General features: G+C 35.6%; 1 protein-coding gene across 2 annotated transcripts; it reads left to right on the forward strand.

Moving 5' to 3' along the window:
• The first annotated feature begins 573 nt into the window (after positions 1-573).
• On the forward strand, positions 574-11212 carry LOC106867579 (methylosome subunit pICln). Of its 2 annotated transcripts, none has more exons than XM_014912491.3 (6): positions 574-917; positions 4585-4724; positions 5079-5168; positions 5750-5851; positions 7892-8026; positions 10971-11212. In XM_014912491.3, the coding sequence occupies exons 1-6, from the start codon at positions 799-801 to the stop codon at positions 11030-11032; spliced, it is 648 nt and encodes a 215-aa protein (XP_014767977.1). In that variant the 5' UTR covers positions 574-798; the 3' UTR covers positions 11033-11212. The 2 variants fall into 2 exon arrangements, with proteins under 2 accessions (XP_014767977.1, XP_014767976.3); XM_014912490.3 differs by lacking the exon at positions 574-917 and adding an exon at positions 1140-1649.
• Positions 11213-21723: the final 10511 nt, after the last annotated feature.

Here is a 21723-nt window from a genome sequence, read left to right on the forward strand (position 1 = left end):
TGGGTTTGCAGCATATTAAGAGGTCAGGGTACTTGATTCCATGCAAAAAATCCATGTTTTTTTTTTTTCTTAGTGAAAGTCGTGCGGGTGAAAGGATCAATGGGGATGGAATTTCCGAGGCTTCCACCTCAATCCACCCCGTTTTCTTGACCCAAAAAACGTTTTTGTGGCATATTAGGTCACCGGAATTCATTCAACGAAAAAAAGAAAAATTTCCTGGGATTTGGGAGTGGGTCCGGTTCCCCCGCTTTTTTTTTTTTTTCCAAACAAAAATAAGAGGTCTGCAGCATATTAGGAGGTCAGGGTACTTGATTCCACGCAAAAAAATCCAAGGTTTTTTTTTTTCTTTGTGAAAATCGTGCGGGTAAAAGGATCTAAATTTACCAAATATTTTGACAATTTTTTAATACACTTTCTATTTAATCATAAAAATATGCGATTTTTAAACATCGTATAGTCATGAACGTCTATGCAAGTAAAACAGAAATCAAAAGGGTTCATAAGTAAAAACTGGTTGAGAACCGCAGGACTATACTTGGCAAGGCGATGCTCCAGTCCTATACCTGAAGCAAGCAACAGATATGTCAAATTTCAATTAACTCGAGAATCCATAGAGACAGCTCAAGGGAGATAACCCCAAAGTCCACTAGAACTAATACTAAGTTTAGTCGCTTGATGGCGTTTAATTCGTCGTTGTTCCAGCTGAATCTTAATTGGTGTTGTTTTTGATGTGGACGTTAATTACAAAAATTAAATAAATTAATTAAAAGCGAACGTTAAATGAGAAAACCATAAATTATGGTAAAACTCACCAATTTCCCTCCACCAACTGAAGGTATTCATTGCGAACAACCTGATGTAGAAGTATTCGTGCAGAAAAAATCTCTTGGATTAGGTAAACTCTATGTTGCTGAAAGGTATATTAAATATATAATAGCTTATCTGAAGTTATTTTTGTTATTTGCTGTTGTTTTCACACATATTAGGAGAGAAAAAAAAAAAGAAAAAAAAGCTTTATTATATATACGTATCCATATTAGCAACTTTTCTCTCCTTCATAAACTTAATAATTTGGTTGTATGTGTGTTAACTTTTGTCGTTCCTTCATCCCATTTTCGATTCCAGCTTTTCGCTACTAGAATATTTACCTCGTGTTTAAGTTCTCTTCTAATACTCCGTGTTGTTTTCATCGTTCTCTATAGTTTGATAGGTTATTTCCTACACGTTTTATTAATGGAAGCTTTAGTTTGTTCCAATGAATATACTATAATACTCAAAATAGCATGCGTTTATGTAATTAACTGCAATAACAAAGCTTTTATCTCTCGCTCTATCTATCTATCTATATATATATATATATATAAATTAAAAACGTACTCTAAAATTTACTTTACCTACACAATTATCAAGTTTCACCCCCACCACTATCTAGCATATACAGGTGCTTGCAATTATCAAGTATTACCTCTAAAATATCTATATATATATATATGTATATATATATATATATATATGTATGTATATATATTTCTGGAGTTGATTGTGAAAAGTAGTATTTTCGGACGTATGCTAAAGATGTTGGAAAGATTTGAGAATTTTGAGCCTCACAAGCTCGGTAAACAGTCGTCAAAAGGAGGCCACATCACGATGTAAGTATCTAAAAATATTATGCAAGATACGGTTAGCATATTTATATCAACATGTCATCAGTCTGATGGTAGTCTTACCGCTTACCGCCACACGTGGTAAGATGATAGCCTCATTGATGAAATGCCGACACAAATATACTACTTTCTGTACAACTGCAAAACTCTGCTGATGAATTAGTGATTCTACAATAATTGTCCATCACACGTTGAGTTCTGTTTGAATACTGATCAACTTGATCTTTGAATCAAATTTACCTAATAACACATGTATGGGGTGGGGGATAACCTATGGTTGATATTACATATATTTTAAAACAGTTGTATTTCTTCATATGCATACGCTTAAATATAATACCTGTGTCTGATTTATACTCTTACATAAAGCATCAATTAATATTAACTCATAAAAAGGCGGCAAAGTCGGTAACACGCCGGACAAAATACCTTGCGGCATTTCGTCCGTCTTTTCGTTCTGAGTTCAAATTCTGCCGAAATCGACTTTGTCTTTCATCCTTTCGGGGTCGATAAAATAAGTACCAGTTGATCATGGGGATCGATGCAATCGACTTACTCCCTCCCCCGAAATTGCTGGCCTTGTGCCAAACTTTTAAACCAATATATCTCGTAAACAAACGTGCACACTTTCATTTTGTAATGACACTTCATAAAAATCAGTTAACTTTTAACTATATTTTGAACTATATCTTATGTATTATGAAGTTGAGTTGTTGTACATGTGATTAAAAGCATTACTCATTGAATTTGAAATGCAGCAGATATTGTGCTTGTCTAACATTGAAATAGCCATTTTACTGAATTGCCTTAACTGATTCTTGCGTTAACTCTTTAGGATTTAAACCGGTCCTATCTAGCCCATATATTCTATTTTATGCTGAAACCGGCTAGATCCATCCTCTCACACCTACTTTGCAATATCATTCTAAAAATAAACAATTACACCATGTAGCTACAAGATAATGCATGATTAATTGAAAACAATGTGAATAAATAAACATTACATTTGAATGAGTAATCTGAATGCTAAAGTCTTTAATTACTCATTTTTATAATGAACACTGAAAATATTTTATATTTAATAATTAATATTTAATTTTGGCTGGGTTGACATTTTTAATTTCCCACCCAGACAACTTCCTTGTTTCAGATGAATGAAAAATGTGTTTCTTATTCATGCTGACATGGAAAAATAAACATTAAAAACTAGTAATGCAATGCATGAGGCTCTACATCGGTAGTTCTCAACTGGGACCATATAAGATTTTGGGGGTCCACACAAGCAAAATAGTAATTTGGGAGTATACAGTGATATTTTAAGGGCTCATTCTTTAGGTGTATTTATTGCAAGAAACAGCTAGGTTTCTGGCCACTGAAAAATGTAACCTCGAGCCTTGTAAGTGGATTTGGTAGATGGAGGCTGAAAGAAGCTTGTTGTGTAAGTATATATGTGTCTTTGTGTCTGAATTTGCCCGTCCCCACCACCACCATTGCTTGACCACTGATAATAGTTTGTTTATATCCCTGTAACCGATAGAATAAGTACTAGGCTTACAAAGAATAAGTCTTTGGGTCAATTTCTTCAACTAAAACCCTTTAAGTTGGTGCTCCAACATGGCCATGGTCAAATGACTGAAACATGTAAAAGAAGGAATGTCAGTATAAGAAAACGGTTGTAGAACCAAGGATGATCTCTTGCTGCAGTTTCTCTAAGTAATACGCTGTGTTGCAAGCAGGTCTCCACATCTAAGGATATCTTCCTCCCACCAGTGTCTGAGGTTCTGAAAAGAGACAATAGGCTGCCCTTCTTCCTCTAAAGCAGTGTTTTTCAACCAGTTTTCACCTATGGACTGCTTTGATTTCTATTTTACTCAGATGGACCCTTCTAGCCATTCAATATTTTAAAAATCATGAAAGCAGCGAGCTGGCAGAAATGTTAGCATGCTAGGTGAAATGCTTCGCAGTATTTTGTCTGCCTTTACGTTCTGAGTTCAAATTCTGCCGAGGTTGACTTTGCCTTTCATCCTTTCGGGGTCAATAAATTAAGTACCTGTTGTGTACTGGGGTCGATCTAACCATCTGGCCTCCTCCCCCAAAATTTCAGGCCTTGTGCCTAGAGTAGAAAAAATATTTAAAAAATCATATATCTTCATGAATAAATTTTATTAGGAATTGTATAAGAAAATTGTTTAAATATTTTGTGTATTGCAGAAATATAACCAATTTATTAAAGATGAATTTTAACAACAAAATCTTATATGAACCCCAGTTGAGAACCACTGCTCTAAACATTAAAAATATACATGAATAGCATGGCTGAGCAATTGAGAAGTAGTTACAGGTTCAATCCTAATGCATGGCATCTTGGGCAAGTGCATTTGCATAGCCTCAGGTTGATACAAGCGTTTTGTAGGGAGAATTTCATCATCGTCGTTTAACGTCTGCTTTCCATGCTAGCATGGGTTGGACGATTTGACTGAGGACTGGTGAACCAGATGGCTGCACCAGGCTCCAATCTGATCTAGCAGAGTTTCTACGGCTGGATGCCCTTCCTAATGCCAACCACTCCAAGAGTGGATAGGCAAAAACTGTATAGAAATTTGTTTGAAGAACTGTTTGTAATTCAAAGATTGACTTTGTCACACTATTTATAATTGAGAATTACATGTGTTTGTGGATTATTCGGTCACTTTGCAAGCTAATTCAATGAGCTGGTTGTCCAGTGAATCAAACATTATATTCATTGTCTCTATCTCCCTCCTCCTCTCTCTCTCTCTCACTCTCTCTCTCAGACATAGGTCTACATTCGCTTTTCTCAGTATCTCACTGATAACATGTCAAAAATCATACTAAGATACCAAGTAAAGCTTTTTTCTAGACAAATATTTAAATAACACATATTCTTGTATTGTTTTTTTAGTCGGCTTTCATGGGTTGGCTATGAAGATAACAAAGGTTTTTCCATAGAATATCCAGCTATATCTGTGCATGGAGTTTCTAAAGACCAGTCTAATTTTCCTCGCCCTTGTATTTATATGATCATCAACTGCCTTTTAGATGGTAAGTACTTGTTATTTATTAATCCTTATTAAATTTTTTTTATTTAATATATAATAGATGCAGACATCTATTCAAATCTGCATTGTCTTAATTATTGAAAAATTTCAAGCAACCGACCTTATTAGAGTTATCTCCCTTGTTTGGTGTTTTCGGGTTTAAAACACATCCAGGAATTCTTGTCGTTTACTTGAATAATCTCGATTAAAGTTTTTCGACATGCTGTGTTTGAGAAAACAAAGTTATGTCCCTTCGTTTGGAACTTATCGAAATAGCTACAATAACAGTTGACGTATGATGATTTCTCATATGACATCTTTAATGTTTTAATTCAAAACTTTATTCTTTACTTTTTAGATGATGACACAAACAATGAAAATCAATCAGAAAATGATGATGATGATGATTTGACTGAGATACATTTAGTACCTCAGGACTCAGGTACATGTAAGTGTTAACATTTCTGTCAAATCAATTAAGTGTTGTTTAAGTATAGGCAATGGTACATCTCTAGTTTGTTTTGTAACAACATTATTTCATGTACAGTCCCACATTGTAACACCATGAGCAAGTATAAGTGGATTAGGAAACTGGAAACTGAATGGAAACCCATTGTATACATATATGCATGTGTTCTATCTGTATGTGAATATATATGTCAATTTTAACATTGCATAGCATAACTGCTCCACTCTGCTCTTTAGAAGATTGTCATCATTTAACGTCCACCTTCCATGCTGGTATGGGTTGGACGGTTTGACCAGAGCTGGCTAGGCAGGAACCTGCACCAGACTTCTGTGTTTGTTTTGGCATGATTTTTACAGTTGGATGCCCTTCCAAATGCCAATCACTTTATAGTGTCGACTCTATGGGATACGAAAAACCCTTACTGGAAACGCAAGGTATAGTTGGCAACAAAAAGAACATCTGGCTATAATCCATGCTAGCATGGAAAAATGGATGTTAAATGAACGAATGAATACAAAAGATCTTTCAATTGAGTTAAATATTGTTTTTCTCTCTTGCAGTAAATTTAATATTCCAAACGCTTTCAACTTGTTCAGCTCTGCATCCAGATGAAAACCAGCTGATAGATTCTGAATTTGAAGATGTAGACGAGGAAGATGAGAGTAAGAGGACATTTGTTTTTAATATTTAATGTTTTAAAAATATATTTTTGTGAGCATAAATCATTTCAACCTGATATTGTCAATGTTATTGGCACTCCATCAGGATGATGACGAGGGTTCCAGTTGATCCAATCAACAGAGCAACTTGCTTGTAAAATTAACATGCAAGTGGCTGAGCACTTCACAGACATGTGTACCCTTAACATAGTTCTCAGGTAGATTCGGCATGTCACAGAATGTATCAAAGCTGACCCTTTGAAATATAAGTATTACTCATTTTTACCAGCTGAATGAACTGGAGCAACGTGAAATAAAGTGTCTTGCTCAAGGATGCAATGCACTACTGGGAATTGAACTCACAAACCTTACAATTGGTAGCCGAATACCCGTGCTCACTAAGCCATGTGCCTTCACTCAGTATTGTCAAAATAATGCAAAGTATATTCTTATAAGGTACCAGATCATTTGTGCATCTCTAAAGACTTCATATTTATGTTGGTATTCAAAAGAGGACACACCAGAAAGATTTACTGCTTTTGTCAAGTCCATTGTAGACTTTAAGGCCTGTATTACAAGTTAATAAAATATTTATAGTGCTTCATCATCAGTCCATTGCTTACATTGGTAAATTTACATGGTACAGCTAGTCTGACTAGACTACTGTGAGTCTAGTTTCTTAGCATTTGGTACAATTTAGCAACAGTAACAGATGATCCTGATTCACTAACCTTTTTCCCAGAAGCCAAGAAACAATTGTTTTCTTGACCAGATGTCATTCTCAGAAACATGGATGGGTGATGGAAAATATGCAATTTAAATGTTTTTTATTTATCATTAGAAAGCTTATAGCTGACTGGGTCTAGTTCAAGTGGCACACATATTATAAACAAAAATACATTAAAAAATGTAGATCTGGTTTAATGGATATTATGTAGACTAAAAATATAGAGGGTGTCTGTAAATGACTTGTTGAAAACAATCTGGTGAAATGAGTTTGCTTTTTTTCTTTCATGTTTTTTTTATGAGTGCTCTAGTGTGGCTGTCTTGTTAAAAGCTTGCTTCTCAACCACGTGGTTCTGGGTTCAATCCCACTGCATGGCACCTGGGGCAAGTGTTTTCTACTGTAGCTTTGGCCCAACCAAAGTCTTGTGAGTGGATTTGGTAGACAGAAACTGAAAGAAGCCCGTCATATGTGTGTGTGTATACATATGTGTGTCTTTGTGTCTATCTTTGTTACCCATCCCTGCTTGACAACTGGTGTTGGTGTGTTTTCATCCCCATAACATAGCAGTTCAGCAAAAAAAGACCGATAGTATAAGTGCTAGGCTTAAGAAATAAGTCCTGGGGTCGATTTGTTCGACTAAAACTCTTCAAGGTGGTGCTTCAGCATGGCCACAGTCAAATGACTGAAACAAGTAAAAGAATAAAAAGCCATAACCTCATGCCAAACTTCCACATCCTGCATCTCCCCAAGCTAATAGATACAGCTGATGCTTATCTTCTTTGCTCTTGAGATGTGGACTTGTGACTGTAAGAAGGTTACATAACTTTGATGTAATTTATACTAGACAATACTCCTCATCGTTTAACGTCCGCTTTCCATGCTAGCATGGGTTGGACGATTTGACTGAGGACTGGTGAACCAGATGGCTACACCAGGCTCCAATCTGATTTGGTAGAATTTCAACAGCTGGATGCCCTTCCTAACGCCAACCACTCCAAGAGTGTAATGGGTGCTTTTACGTGCCACTGGCACGAAGGCCTGTCAGGCGGTACTGGCAACGGCCACGCTCAAAATGGTGTATTTTACGTGCCACCTGCACAGGAGCCAGTCCAGTGGCACTGGCAATAATCTCGCTTGAATGCCTTTACTCGTGCCAAGAAGGCGACGCTGGGCACAGGTGCCATCACAAGTGAATTTAGTATTTCTTTTGTGTTTTTTTTAAAGCTCAAAATAGCTCTTCCAGAATGTAATTGCTTATTTTATTATTTGATAATGTTAAACATTATTTTTCATTTTCTGTTTCAACTTTTGTTTAGCTGATGAAATTGTTGACTATGAGGAGAGTGCAAACAGTCTTTCTAACCTGTCTATCCGAGGCCAAGAAACTTTACAGCATCTAGAAAATATTTTTATAGACAGTAGCCATTCTACAAATGGCGTTTTAACTTCAGGTATTTCTTACCATTATTACTTTTCAAAGTAATCTAACTTTATATACTTCACTTTTATTGTACTTCTTTTCTAAACAAACTTTGGTAGTATTTTTGATGAAATACTTCCTTTTAAGGATCTTGTATTTTCTTCTGTTTCATTTCTATTGGTTTTGGGCTCAATGACTACTTTATTAATAAGTAACTACAACCCTGGTATTACATTTGGCTCACAGGCAAAACACAACTTCAGTTACTTTACACAACATGGAGTAATATAATGTGGCAAGTCCTTTTAAAGCCATTAATACAAATACCAGCAATATACAAAAGTTAATCTGTCAGTTGTATCTCTGTTCTGCAATGATGACTTTATACTTAATCATTAACATCATTGATTTTTGCATTTGTGTTTTTCATGCTTGCATAAGTTAGATGTAACTTATTGAGATAACTTTCTATGGTCAGATGCCCTTTCTGATACTAGCTCTTGTTTTGAAGAATTTATTTCATAGTACATTGAAACTGCTGAACTACCAAACATTTTGTTCTAGAGAGACATAAAATATCACTGCTACTCAAAGCAATGACACACACAGAGACAAATTCACATACCTTCATATATGTATATATATATATATATATATATATATTTACAACAATCAGATGTAGAGTGCAAGAGAGTAGACTGTGCTGGTATGGTCATGTGATGCGTATAGACGAGGACAGCCGTGTAAAGAAGTGCTGCTCTCTAGTTGTGGAAGATGTAGAATGAGATGGTGAAATATGATCTTTGGTTGTTGAATCTCATGGAAACAATGACAAGTGACCAAGACTCCTGGCAATTTACTGTGCTTGGGAAGACATGTCAAGCTAAGTGAAATTGTAGTCATGGCCTAGAGCCAGTGACACATTAAAGGCACCCATGCCAGTGACACATCGAAGATACTCAGTACACTCTCAAGAGTCGTTGGCATTCGGAAGGGCATCCAGCTGTAGCAACCAAACCAAAACAGACTGGAGTGTGATGCAGCTCTCCGGCTTATCAGGGCCAGTCAAACCATCCAACCCATGCCAGTATGAAAGCAGATGCTAATTGATGATGATGATGCAGATATATATATAATCATCATCATTTAATGTCCATTGTGTTTAATATTTAAATTGGTCTCTCGAATTACACCTCTGATTTAATAGATATTTAAAGTGTGAAGATACATGGCTCAGTGGTTAGAGTGTCAGGCTCACAATCATGAGGTGGTGAGTTTGATTCCTGGACCGGGCTGTGTGTTGTGTTTTTGAGCAAGGCATTTTATTTCACGTTGCTCCAGTTCATTCAAGTGTAAAAATGGGTTGCAATGTCACTGGTGCCAAGCTGTATTGGTCTTTGCCTTTCCCTTGGATAACATCAGTGGCATGGAGAGAGGAGGCTGGTATGCATGGGCAACTGGTCTTCCATAAACAACCTTGCCTGGACTTGTGCCTCAGAGGGTAACTTTCTAGGTGCAATCCCAAGGTTATTCATGACCGAAGGGGGTCTTTACCCCTTTACCCTATTTAAGCAGTGTCTTAGTGGATAGTTAATGGGTTGGATGTGGTGCTGGAGAAGAAGCAATAACTCCTGACATATGCTTATAGACCCATTACCTATTTTCTGTCTTTGATTGCATTGCTTACATAGACATATTTGTATACGAAATGTCGTAACTTTCAGTACTGGCTATAAATTCTATAGAAAATCCATAGAGATACATTTAAAAATGAAAACAACGCACTGCTAACACTAAAGTAGGATACAGTTGTTGACTTATAAACCTTTAATATATTTGTTAGTATATTCTTTTCTACTCTAGGTACAAGGCCTGAAATTTTTGGGAAGGCGGGGCCAGTCAATTAGATCAACCCCAATATGCAACTGGTACTTAATTTATCGACCCCCGAAAGAATGAAAGGCAAAGTCAACCTCAGCAGAATTTGAACTTAGAACATAAAGACAGACGAAATACATATTTGGGGTAGCGTTTTATGGTTGCAAAAACAAAATACGGTGTCCCTACCAGCAATTAATATACATACATACATATATATATATATATATATATATATATATATATATATATATATATATATATATGTATATAAACACACACACACACACATATTTATGACAGGTTTCTTTCAGTTTCTGTCTATCAAATCCACTTGCAAAACTTTGGTCAGCCACTGGCTGTAATAGAAGACACTTGCCCAAAGTGCCACAAAGTGGGATAGAACCTAAAACCATGTGTGCCTATAGATGTATCAAAGTCCATTATATATATATACACACACACGTATACATATTTTCACTCACACACACTAACATATATGCACTGGGCTTCTGTACAGTCTCTAGCTACCAAATTTCATTCTCAAAGCATTGGTCAACCCACTGCTATAGTAAAAGGTACTCATCCAAGGTGCTATGCAGTAGGAACAAACTGAAAACTGATTTTTAAAGTGACCTTCTCAACCACAAGCAAAAGCAAATAAAAATGTGACCCCCCCCCCCCCCCCCCCAATGGCAAGTACTAAAATCCCCATTACAAGCCCCAGTTTTCTATTGTAAACATTTGACAACTAATTCCCCTAATCCTTCAACATTCAGAATACTTTGTCAAATGTAATATTTATTTATTCACATTGTTTTGAATTAATCATGTATTAGCTTCAAGATTTCAATAGTGTGATTGTATATTTTTAGAATGACATTGTAGAATAGGTATGAAAAGCCAGATCTGGCCAATTTGAACATAGAACAGGTAGAATGTTTTGGTTGGATTTGGCCTGTTTAAATGCTAAAGGGTTAAGGAATGCATGAATGTTACCATATTATCTTCTTTTATAAATCTCAAACATTGAACCAAGAGAAAGCTAATCTGTCAATATTTCTTAATTTAATGTTCTTTTCTTCATTATTTTTTAGAAGAAAATCAAAATGAAGAACAACCAATGGAATCTGGTCAGTTTGATGATGCAGATATTTGAAAATTTATTCATTTGGTCAACTCATGAACACATTTCTCTAAATTCCCATTAACATTGCTACAATTCATTAAAGAAAACACTATCAATGGACTTACATCTGCCAAAATTTTTTTAATATTTTTTTTAACCATGACCATCCTTTTCAAAGATTCATTAAATAAATAAATTTATTAAAACAAATATGGGAAATATTTTTATTGTAATGCAAAACTGTGAGGCTGTTTACAATAGTCATAAAAATTTATTGGTATAGAAGTTACAGTGAACTCACTGACCAAACATATTATATAACTGTCCTTTCTTTCTGTGTTGGCAAAAATTGGTAGGTCAATAATACATAAAATTATTGCTTATATCAAGCCTGTATCACTGACTTGGACAAGCTGTAATGAGAAGCTGGCCTTATGAAACATGGCTGGCTGCACTAGTCAAAAACACTGAAGGTAATTTTTTTTCATTTGGCATGCCATTCAGAACTCCCTGCAGATCACTGGTTGCTTATGACAGCTGTATTATCTCATGACATATGACTTCTCTACTTCTTTCCATTTATTTCTCAGTCTCACTCAATCACAAGTGCCTCCCTAATGTTATATGATGTTCCTGACAATGATAGATGTCTCACTTCATTTCATAGAAACTCAACACAAATGTCTGGAAATAGCATGATAATAATTGTGATCTCAGGGCATGCATATTAGATCATGCTCGGAATATTGTAGATTACTTTGTTTCTGTAACCAGCAAAAACCCTTTGATTTCATTGTTAACATTTGGAAGATGAAACTACTCCATTAATTAGACGCAGCTGAAATACTAATCAATCTATAATTCTCAATAATCAATTAAAGTTCCTTGTTTACTACTTTACTATTATAAGCAACATTACATTACTTTATAACAAGCTATTTTGTGAATGGTTAAAGCCATCTTAGCATTTGTAGGCTATATCATTACACAGCCATGATCTGATCTAAAAGACTATAATGCTTACAGTGAGCATATATGGAATATAAATTTGGATAGAATACAAGAGACAAATCAAAATTTTTGACTACTCGTGCATGTTGCTTTTGGTAGCTCAGAAAGAAAGTAAGACATTAACATCCAGTATAAACTTTCAGCTCAAGTTCAAATAAGTCAGCCATGTTTTTTATTTTTAGTCTGGAGGAAAGCACACTGACCATAAATCTTGCAGGACTCCTGAGACCATTGAGCCTGATGCCATTAAAGCTCTGTTTAAACAGATGCCAGTCAACACCTGCTGGAGGGTTGTTAGCTGGGAGAAGATTCTAGAGATCTGAAATTCTGGAGAAAGGACTGAGCATGGTTGTTGGGGTGGAAAAATGAGTGAATCAGGAAGTGCTTGAGTGGAGGAAGTATGAGACCAACCAGCTCCAAAGAACACTAGACATTAAAGTAGCAATAGAAAAAAAGGGAGAGGAGACAGCATGCTTATGGGCCAGAGACTGGAGAATATCTGTTAGAGATTTAATGCCAGGTATCTCATTCCTGATATACCGAGATACATTATGCGCAACAGATATCCCACCTATTCTGTTTCAATGGAAACTGAAAAAAAGAACATGAAGATGAATGCTAACTCCAGATTCCTCTTTAACCAGGAGGAAAATGCTTGCCTTGGCTCAAAGAGTTGTGATATATAGCAGTGGATGTAGAGCATCATGTTGTGTAAAAAGATACTAATTTAATAGAATAATACGTAGATGATGTGCATGCAGCTTGAGTTTAGATTCTCTGTCAATGTCCCAAAATACAGCAGTTGTAAGGTTACAACACTGAGTTATACGATCAAGGATTCAACATTTACTCAAGTTATTTATTGTATGTTCTAAAAGACATATTACTATGCTTTGTTGAGAGACATTATTTTACTTCACATTTAACAGAAGAAATGGAAACTGAAGACACTTTCTTTAGTCTTACAGAAATGTCTTAAAATGTACTGTTGTTAATATTTTGTTCATGCTGAAATGAGTGAGATAATTTTGTCATTGTAAATTTATATGTTAAAACAACATTCTTATCTGAATGACCCTTTTAATCTTTCATCCATAAAAAAGAGTGGTGTTCAACCTCACAGATGAATGAACCAGAGTTGTATAATGTTTTGAACTTAACACTAAATTATAAATAGTTTGTAACCATTATGCTTTAGATTCATATTTAAACATGTTTATTTCTTTTTAAACTTGCTTATTACACCACAGATGTAAATGACATAGTCATTGCATAATGTTATAATGACTCAGTTTATAGATAGTGTGATGTTCATCTATTTTTAAGACAGTCAGTAATGTTTTTAAAATGTCCTTACAGAGCAATATTACTAATCTAGTGGTGATAAAATTCGTAAAAGTCAAAAGTAAATTCCAAATGAATTGTCAGCTGAAAGATTCTTTAGTTTTGTCAAAGACCTGGCAAAACCTCTCAGGTGGTGGTTCTATGATAAAATGCTTCTAGTACACTCTGTAAAGTGGTTGGTTGAAAGGAAAAGCATGTAGCCTTTGAAACTAAACAAAAAATTGAACATGAGTGAGATGTGGTTCTTGGATCCATTTAGGAGGGTAGTAGTAACTCCAAATAACAACTGGCTTGGACTGTGACAATGTAAGCCTGCAGGAAGAGCAGACAAAGTCATTCCACTTTACTTACAGTGCTGACGTCCCTGCATAAAGTATAAACACCTCAACATCTTATCTTCCTTATCTTAAAAGATCTGTAACACACTGACAAAGCTGAGAAATTCCCTCACTTTATGCAGTGTCGTGGGTGTAGGAGAATCTTGTATATATATCATTAGACAGCGTTCCGCCAGTAGACAGATTCTATCTTTGTTCACCATTTAGTCAAAGAAGGACAAAAATGATGCACTAAAAAGGCACTTACTGAGATATATGACTATGCCTTGCATCATTAATCGCTTGAGGAATAAACAGGCATTTTTTGTATATCCTTTGCTGTAGAGACAAATAGATTATTGAGGTATGCATAGATAAAAAGTAACTTTGGATGACATAATCAACCAGTCTTTGAAATGTCTGTGCAGAAAGCAGAGAGCATCCACAAAAATTCATAGAGGCCAAAAGGCTTTTTGATTACTTTCTTGTGGATATCATCTGATTCCACTAAGATCTGGTTGTGTGCCTTGATAGCCTTATCTTTAAAAAAAATGCACCATTTGTGGAGGAAGAAAAATCCTGCAAATGGAATATCATAATAATATGGAGGGTGCTAGCGTTCAGTGTACAATGATCGTTACTAGGATGCTAGTCACCTGGCAGATTTTTAACCAAATATAATAGTAATGGTAATAAATCCCTCTTGGAAGGTTTTATTCCTAGTTTAAGCATATGATCAAATTCTGACTTGGCAGTCTTCATCCAATCTGGAACAAGATGATATGGTTTAGCTGACACTGGTAATCCTGGTATTTTGCCATGTTAAATACTTTGCTGTTGTTATATGCTGGACTTGCAATATCTGAGTGATTGTGAAGAAGTGTGTTATACCTTGTTGAAGATGTCCTCATTAACATCAGACTAGCAGAAGCGTTATGTAAGGTAACCCCTTTTACAGTAAAATTGGTAGCTGAGTAAATAATAATACTTAATATCCATTAACAGACTGAGGTGACAAAGAAATCAACTCTAGTGACGAATTTAAGCAACCATGTGATGAGAATCCATCTGAAGACCCACCAGAGTCCAAGATGGGGTTTTTGCCGTTAGTAGTTATGGAGATATGGTTGACAGCCTGAGATAGACAAGCTTTTAAGTGTTCACTAAGACGAACACTTCTGATTTGGTGTGCTGGTCTTATCATTCACATAAAATAGGCATTATCTGAAACAACTTTGGATAGAGTTGTTCCCACTAATTTCGGGAATGCTTCCCTTATTTGGACAAGGATATGTCTGTAGCATATGTACAAGGGCTGACGCAGTGATCAGTAGGATTACTAAATTCCCAATGATACCAGTGCTATCATTTCTTTTAACTATGGGAATTGGGTGAGTGTAGCTGCATTCTTAGCTACAAACACATCCTTCTACAGCCATGGAAAGAACTACTTCCTCTGTTGCTTCTGATGCTGTTCTGTTGTGAGAGCCTGCCCTGAAGTCTCAAGGTTTCTACTTGGTTGTCTAAGTATCATCTAAGTATGTAGTGAATGAGATGGTACTAGTATATTTGGTTAAACATGGCTATAAACGATATGGTGAAGTGGTTTCTATGATCCTATCTGCCAATTCAGTCAATGAGCTGATAGTAGACAGCATCCGAAGTTGTACATTCGTTGGGATTCATGGAAGGAATATTTCTTTCAATATGGTATCTTCTAAGTCAGTGGTTCTTAACCTGGCAGTGGGTGGGGGTGCGTCAGTAATTTCCAACGGGGGTGTGAGCCCATGAGAAAAAGCAGGAATTTTTCTAATTATATGAGAAGTTTATGAAAAAATGCAAAAGTATCGCCTTTTACTTTTCTTATTCTACTACCTTAGCGCTGCTTACCATTTTCTGTACTTATTGACCCCCCGCTTCATACCCCTGAAAACCCTCACTAATTCTGAATTGTAGCTTTAACATTTGCCTTTATTTTGTAATTTTTTTTTTTTGTTACAAGACTCAGGTTAAGAATCACTGGTATAAAGCTTAGATATTATTATCATGTAAAGACAAGCATCTTTTTCAATTAATAGATTATAAACAAGTTTAATCCACAGTTTTCATATATATAAAATAATGTGATTCTTAAAAATCAAGAGACATGCTGAAATATTATCAAATCATTATAGTAACATACCAAGAAATATTAACTGAATTTAAAAAATTGAAAATTATTTAAAAATTTTAGCAAGATGAAAAGTATGATATATTTAAAAATAGGAAATAAACCAAAGAGTATGTAATAGGTTGAGTTTAATAAAGTCTCAAAAATATTAAAACACATTGGAAAAATGCAAAATTTTTAACAAAATCAAAATTTTTAATATTAAATGTTTATGTTAAAAATATAGTAAATTTTTTGTAAGAAAAAAGTAATATAAAGCCAAATGTTAAACTAAAATTCAGATTTAAATATTACAGAAAGTACTAGGTAAAACTAAAATCTATGCAAAATCTTTTCTTTTTTTAAAGAAACTTTTTTATATTTTTGTGCAAATAAACACAATATTTCATTACTCTTTTACTTGTTTCAGTCATTTGACTGCGGCCATGCTGGAGCACCGCCTTTAGTCGAGCAAATCGACCCCAGGACATACTCTTTGTAAGCCTAGTACTTATTCTATCGGTCTCTTTTGCTGAACCACTAAGTTACGAGGACGTAAACACACCAGCATCAGTTGTCAAGCGATGTTAGGGGGACAAACACAAACACACATATATATATATACATATACATATATACGACGGGCTTCTTTCAGTTTCCATCTACCAAATCCACTCACAAGGCTTTGGTCAGCCTGAGGCTATTGTAGAAGACACTTGCCCAAGGTGCCACGCAGTAGGACTGAACCCAGAACCATGTGGTTGGTAAGCAAGCTACTTACCACACAGCCACTCCTGCGCCTATTGTACAAATTTTTCATATAATTTTTCTTTTAATTTAACTTTTATTCCAAATATTATTGTTTTAATCTTTTTCAGAACATTTTACTCTAAGCGTTCTAGCTTGGGCCTTGACATTACCTCACACATGCCTTATCTTTTGTTCACATATTTGTGTTGTCCACTGCACATATTTGTGTTGTCCACTGCACATCAAATAATTTGCAATGAGTGCAAAGAAATGAAAGTATCTTGACGAATATATTTGATTTGGATTTGTGACCCTTCAAAAGGATGACACAGAAGTCCTCTAGTGTGTGATATGTTACAAAACTTTGAGCAATGATGGAATGCGACCCTCACGCTTGGAACACCACTTGAGGACAACACATCCTGCTCTTGCTGACAAGCCCAAGGCATTCTTTGAAACAAAAAAACACTGCTTGAAGCAAGCTAAGTTGGACAGTAGTTGTTATCATTATTATTATTATTATTATTATTATTCAGGTCTCACTGCCTGGAATCAAACTCAGAATCTTGGGGTTAGTAGCTCACGCTCTTAACCACTACTGGCATATGGCGTAGTGGTTTAGAGGGCGGGCTACTAACCCCAAGATCCCGAGTTTGATTCCAGGCAGTGACCTGAATAATAATAATAATAATAATAATAACATCAAAAAATACTTTCAGAATGAGAACCCAAGTTCCAAATTTCCCCAAAACACCTGATAAAGGTTGGAGGGTATATCAACCGAAACGTGTTAACAACAAACAAGATGAGGATGAATATCCGTCAAATGTAAATAATGTAAAATAAATTGTGCTCTTCAATAGTTTTGTCAATGATATTGCATTGTTGAAATAAGCGCCTGTAATTATACAAGCCATTGTAACAAGATGGGAAATTAAACAGTTATTATATTCACTTTGGAAAGTATGTTCTTGTGCGTGTAAACACGTCAGTTGTTCGTCCAGATGACAAAATGTTGCTGAATTAATGTTGATCAGAAAACAGCATTCATACAGTTATGGGGTTTCTACCTCACTTCACAACCACTACACAACTCATTGGATATTTTAGATTTGCAACTAAGTACCAAATCTAACTACCTTGATGTTTATTAAGAAATTACCTCATGTCTCGCTACACCATCATATTTTTTCACATTAAAGGTTACCCTTGTAAACTAGAATAAGCATCAATCGCTTTGCAATATACTGTATCTTTTGTCGTCATTGTAAAAATCTGGAAGTATCTTGCTTTGAAATCCAGTTTGCTGAGATTTTTGTGAGAAATAGAACACACAAGATTTTCAATGTTAGGAAGTGGGCATGTTAAAAAAAATGATTTATTGTTTGTAAATAGTTGATAAGAAGGCGTCGTCTGAAGCAGTTTATGACAACTACTATTCACGGGCTTGCCAAACCACTTAGTCTCTTTTTAATATGCATTTTATCAAGAGGAGAAAAGCAAAGAAATTTCGTCTACTGGTACAGTGGATAAAAGCAAGAAACATTACAAGTTCTGTCAATTATTGTTCATCTATCGTTTTGATAATTCAGCTTGGATTGTCATTGGTTGCATGGGCTCCGTTATATATCAATTCTCCTGTGAAAACAGCAGGATCTGCAAACTCGCCTCAATGCAAACTCTCATCCCTCTATAATTTGTCGCACCAATTTATGGGGAAAAAAAAAGAGGCTCCAGGACACATATTGGCTATAAATGTGTTGATGGTGCTTCTCAGATTTTATAATAATAATCAAATCATCATCATCATCATTATTATCAAGGCGGTGAGCTGGCAGAATCGTTAACACGCTTTACTAAGTAGGAGGAAAGAAACTGGAAGACGACACTTCCCATGCCTTGGGGGTAGCAGAGTAATCTGGGACTTTTGCATGGAGTTTACCCCGAGTTACCCAAAGTGGACTGCCCCACTATTGGAGATTCTGTTCATTATTTATTTCTCTAACTTCTATTTACATATCTTATGTTATATCCTTTAATGTTGTAGTGTCTCCTTTGATCAATGTAAACCCCACTTGTTTTTGTATGTTGTATCCTGTCCTTTGATATTGTCTTCCATGTCTTGGGTCCTTGCAGTCAATAAAAGAAATCATCGTCATTATTATCAATGATATTAATATGCTAACTTTTTGTTTTTGTACATACCTGTTGTGTGCGTCACACTTACTTCAAAGAAGTGACAAAGCGAGAGAGAGGAGGACAGGAAAGAAGTAAGAGAGAGAGTGAAAGAGACAGTGAGTGGTAACGGCATTCGTTTTGTCTTTTTAAATGTTTCAGAGAGAAAGTAAGAGAGAAAGAGTGAAAGAGACGGTGAGTAGTGACGGCGTTCGTTTTGTGTTTTTAAATGTTTCAGAGAGGAAGTAAGAGAGAGAGAGAAAAAAGTGAGAGTGAAAGAGACAGTGAGTGGTGACGGTGTTCGTTTTGTGTTTTTAAATGTTTATCACTTTGCAAGAGAAGTAGATACATAGATACATATACACATTGTTAAATCAAAAGCAGGCGAGAATAAGGACACAAAGGAAGTGAAAGAGAAAGTGAGAGACAGTAGATACATAAACCCAAAGAAAAGTTCATACAGATACATACACACAGCAAATATTGGATGTCAATTTCACTTTTTATTACCACACGAGGATAAAATTAACTCATAAATAGCTGAGTATTCCACAGACATGCATAACATTAACGTAGTTCTCAGGGAGGTCCAGCCTCACACAGAATATGACAAGGCTGGCCCCTTTGAATTACAGCTACAACTCGAGACATGTATATATGAATGTATTTGTGTGTGTGTATAGTTTAGGTTAGTTAAAACATGTTTGCAATAATAAGTGTCACGTGGTGGAAGTAAACACAATTACCAAACTTGCATTCATAAATCCATTTATTATTTCGTTCATTTGCATTTCAATTTGTACATTAAGGCTCTTTGAATATGTACAATGTATTTTAAGGTTGAATAGTAATTCCGCTTACGTTTGTGTAACAGATATTTTGGTTGGCTGATATAGTCATTAGTGTTACATTACTTACTGTATTCTGTAACTGTCACAATATATTTTTCTAGGCCTGAATTTTTTGTGGGGAGGGGGCCAGTTGATTAGATCGACCCCAGTACACAACTGGTACTTAATTTATCGACTCCGAAAGGACAAAAGGCAAAGTTGACCTTGGCAGAATTTGAAATCAGAACGTAAAGACAGACAGTCATAATATACAAACATTTTTCATAGCACCAGTACACTCTTTACAGACGCTTACACATTTTTGTTTTCCATGAATTTTTCTCCAGTCCAGGTAGTTATTATTATTATTATTATTATTATTATTATTTATTAGGACACACAACGAAAGGCAAGCTTGATCCAAAAATGACAGGTTGAGCTGTCTGTTTTATCAATAGAATATTAAATGGTTGAGAAACTTGATCTCAAACAATTTGTTCGCACGTTTAGTTTACAAATATACTAAAACTAGTTAAGTAAAATTTTAATAGAATCACTAACGTAACTGGGGGAGGGGAGGCACTTTTCATCCTGCTGTAGGCAATATGTTTTTTATGGTGTCTGGGGGCAGCAATACGGAAGGGCCGCCCCAAGCGGCACACACTCTAGCTACGCTAGTGGATAAAACTGAACTTTATAGGCCAGGATATAAATATGACAATTTTTATAGTTTTATTTTTAAAGTAATCAATTCAAATATAAAGTATAGTCCTCTAGCTAGCTTCTTTAATCTATTATTACAACACTGCAAAAAAATCAATGTGGGCCCAATATGATTGAATGGCTCAGGAGCTTGCTTCATAGTTATGAAGTCCAAATTTCAATTCATCATCATGGTAGCTTAGGCAAGTATCATCTTTTTCACTAGCTTCAGTAATAGCCATACTTTGGGAGTGAAATTGGGTAGATCGCAATCGGATGGATTGTACCTTTAATTCAATCGTTCAGCTTTGTCAAATTGCGTCATGCTGATTCCGCCTGAGAATTACATTAAGGGGACACATGTCTTCGGGATAGTTAGCCACATACACACCAGTTCAATAAGCCAAATAGTTTAGTCGACCAAACAACTAAACGCTCAAGGTGGAAAATATTCTGACCTAGATCCATTTATTATTTAAATAGGTAGTAAGGTGGGGAGCTGGCAGAATCGTTAAGCATGCTGGGGGAAATGCTTAGTGGCGTTTCATCCGTTTTCATGCTCTGAGTTTAAATTCCGTCGAGGTCGACTTTGCCTTTCATCCTTTCGGAGTCAATAAATTAAGTACCAGTCAAGTACTGGGGTCAATGTGATCGACCATTTCCATGCCCTCAAATTCCAGGCCTTGTGCCTATAGTAGAAAAGATTATTAAAAAAGGCAGTGGATTGACAAAATCGTTAGAGCGTAATTTACGTTCTAAGTTCAATCCTATCAAAGACAATTGCGTCTTCAAAATCAGTAACTCGGTTTTGGAATGCATAAGGAATATATATATGTATATATATATATATGTAGGACAGACTTCTTTCGAACTGAAAGTATTATCTCATATTACAATAGAGAGGTAATACTGAAATATTGTAAGAGATAAGAGATTGCTCTGGGCTCGCATTAGGCAAGAAGTTGGAAATTTATTTGGCCCATGACAATGCTTTTGTATTTAACGACTGTTGCTTTAAGTATTTTATTTCGATTTTCACTGGCGTAGTGGTAAGAACAAGGGGATATGTAACAGTAGTTTCGAATAAAAATAAAAATGGAAGGCGCAGGAGTGGCTGTGTGGAAAGTAGCTTGCTTACCAACCACATAGTTCCGGGTTCATTCCCACTGTGTGGCACCTTGGGCAAGTGTCTTCTACTATAGCCTCGGGCCGACCAAAGCCTTGTGAGTGGATTTGGTAGACGGAAACTGAAGAAGCCTGTCGTATATATGTATATATATATATATATATATATATATATATATATATATGTATGTCTGTGTGTGTGTGTCTGTGTTTGTCCCCCAACATCGCTTGACAACCGATGGTGGTGTATTTACGTCCCCATAACTTAGCGGTTCGGCAAAAGAGACCGATAGAATAAGTACTAGGCATCCAAAGAAT

Source organism: Octopus bimaculoides, chromosome 1, assembly GCF_046866305.1.
Source record: "Octopus bimaculoides isolate indiv1 chromosome 1, ASM4686630v1, whole genome shotgun sequence".
Taxonomy (NCBI): domain Eukaryota; kingdom Metazoa; phylum Mollusca; class Cephalopoda; order Octopoda; family Octopodidae; genus Octopus; species Octopus bimaculoides.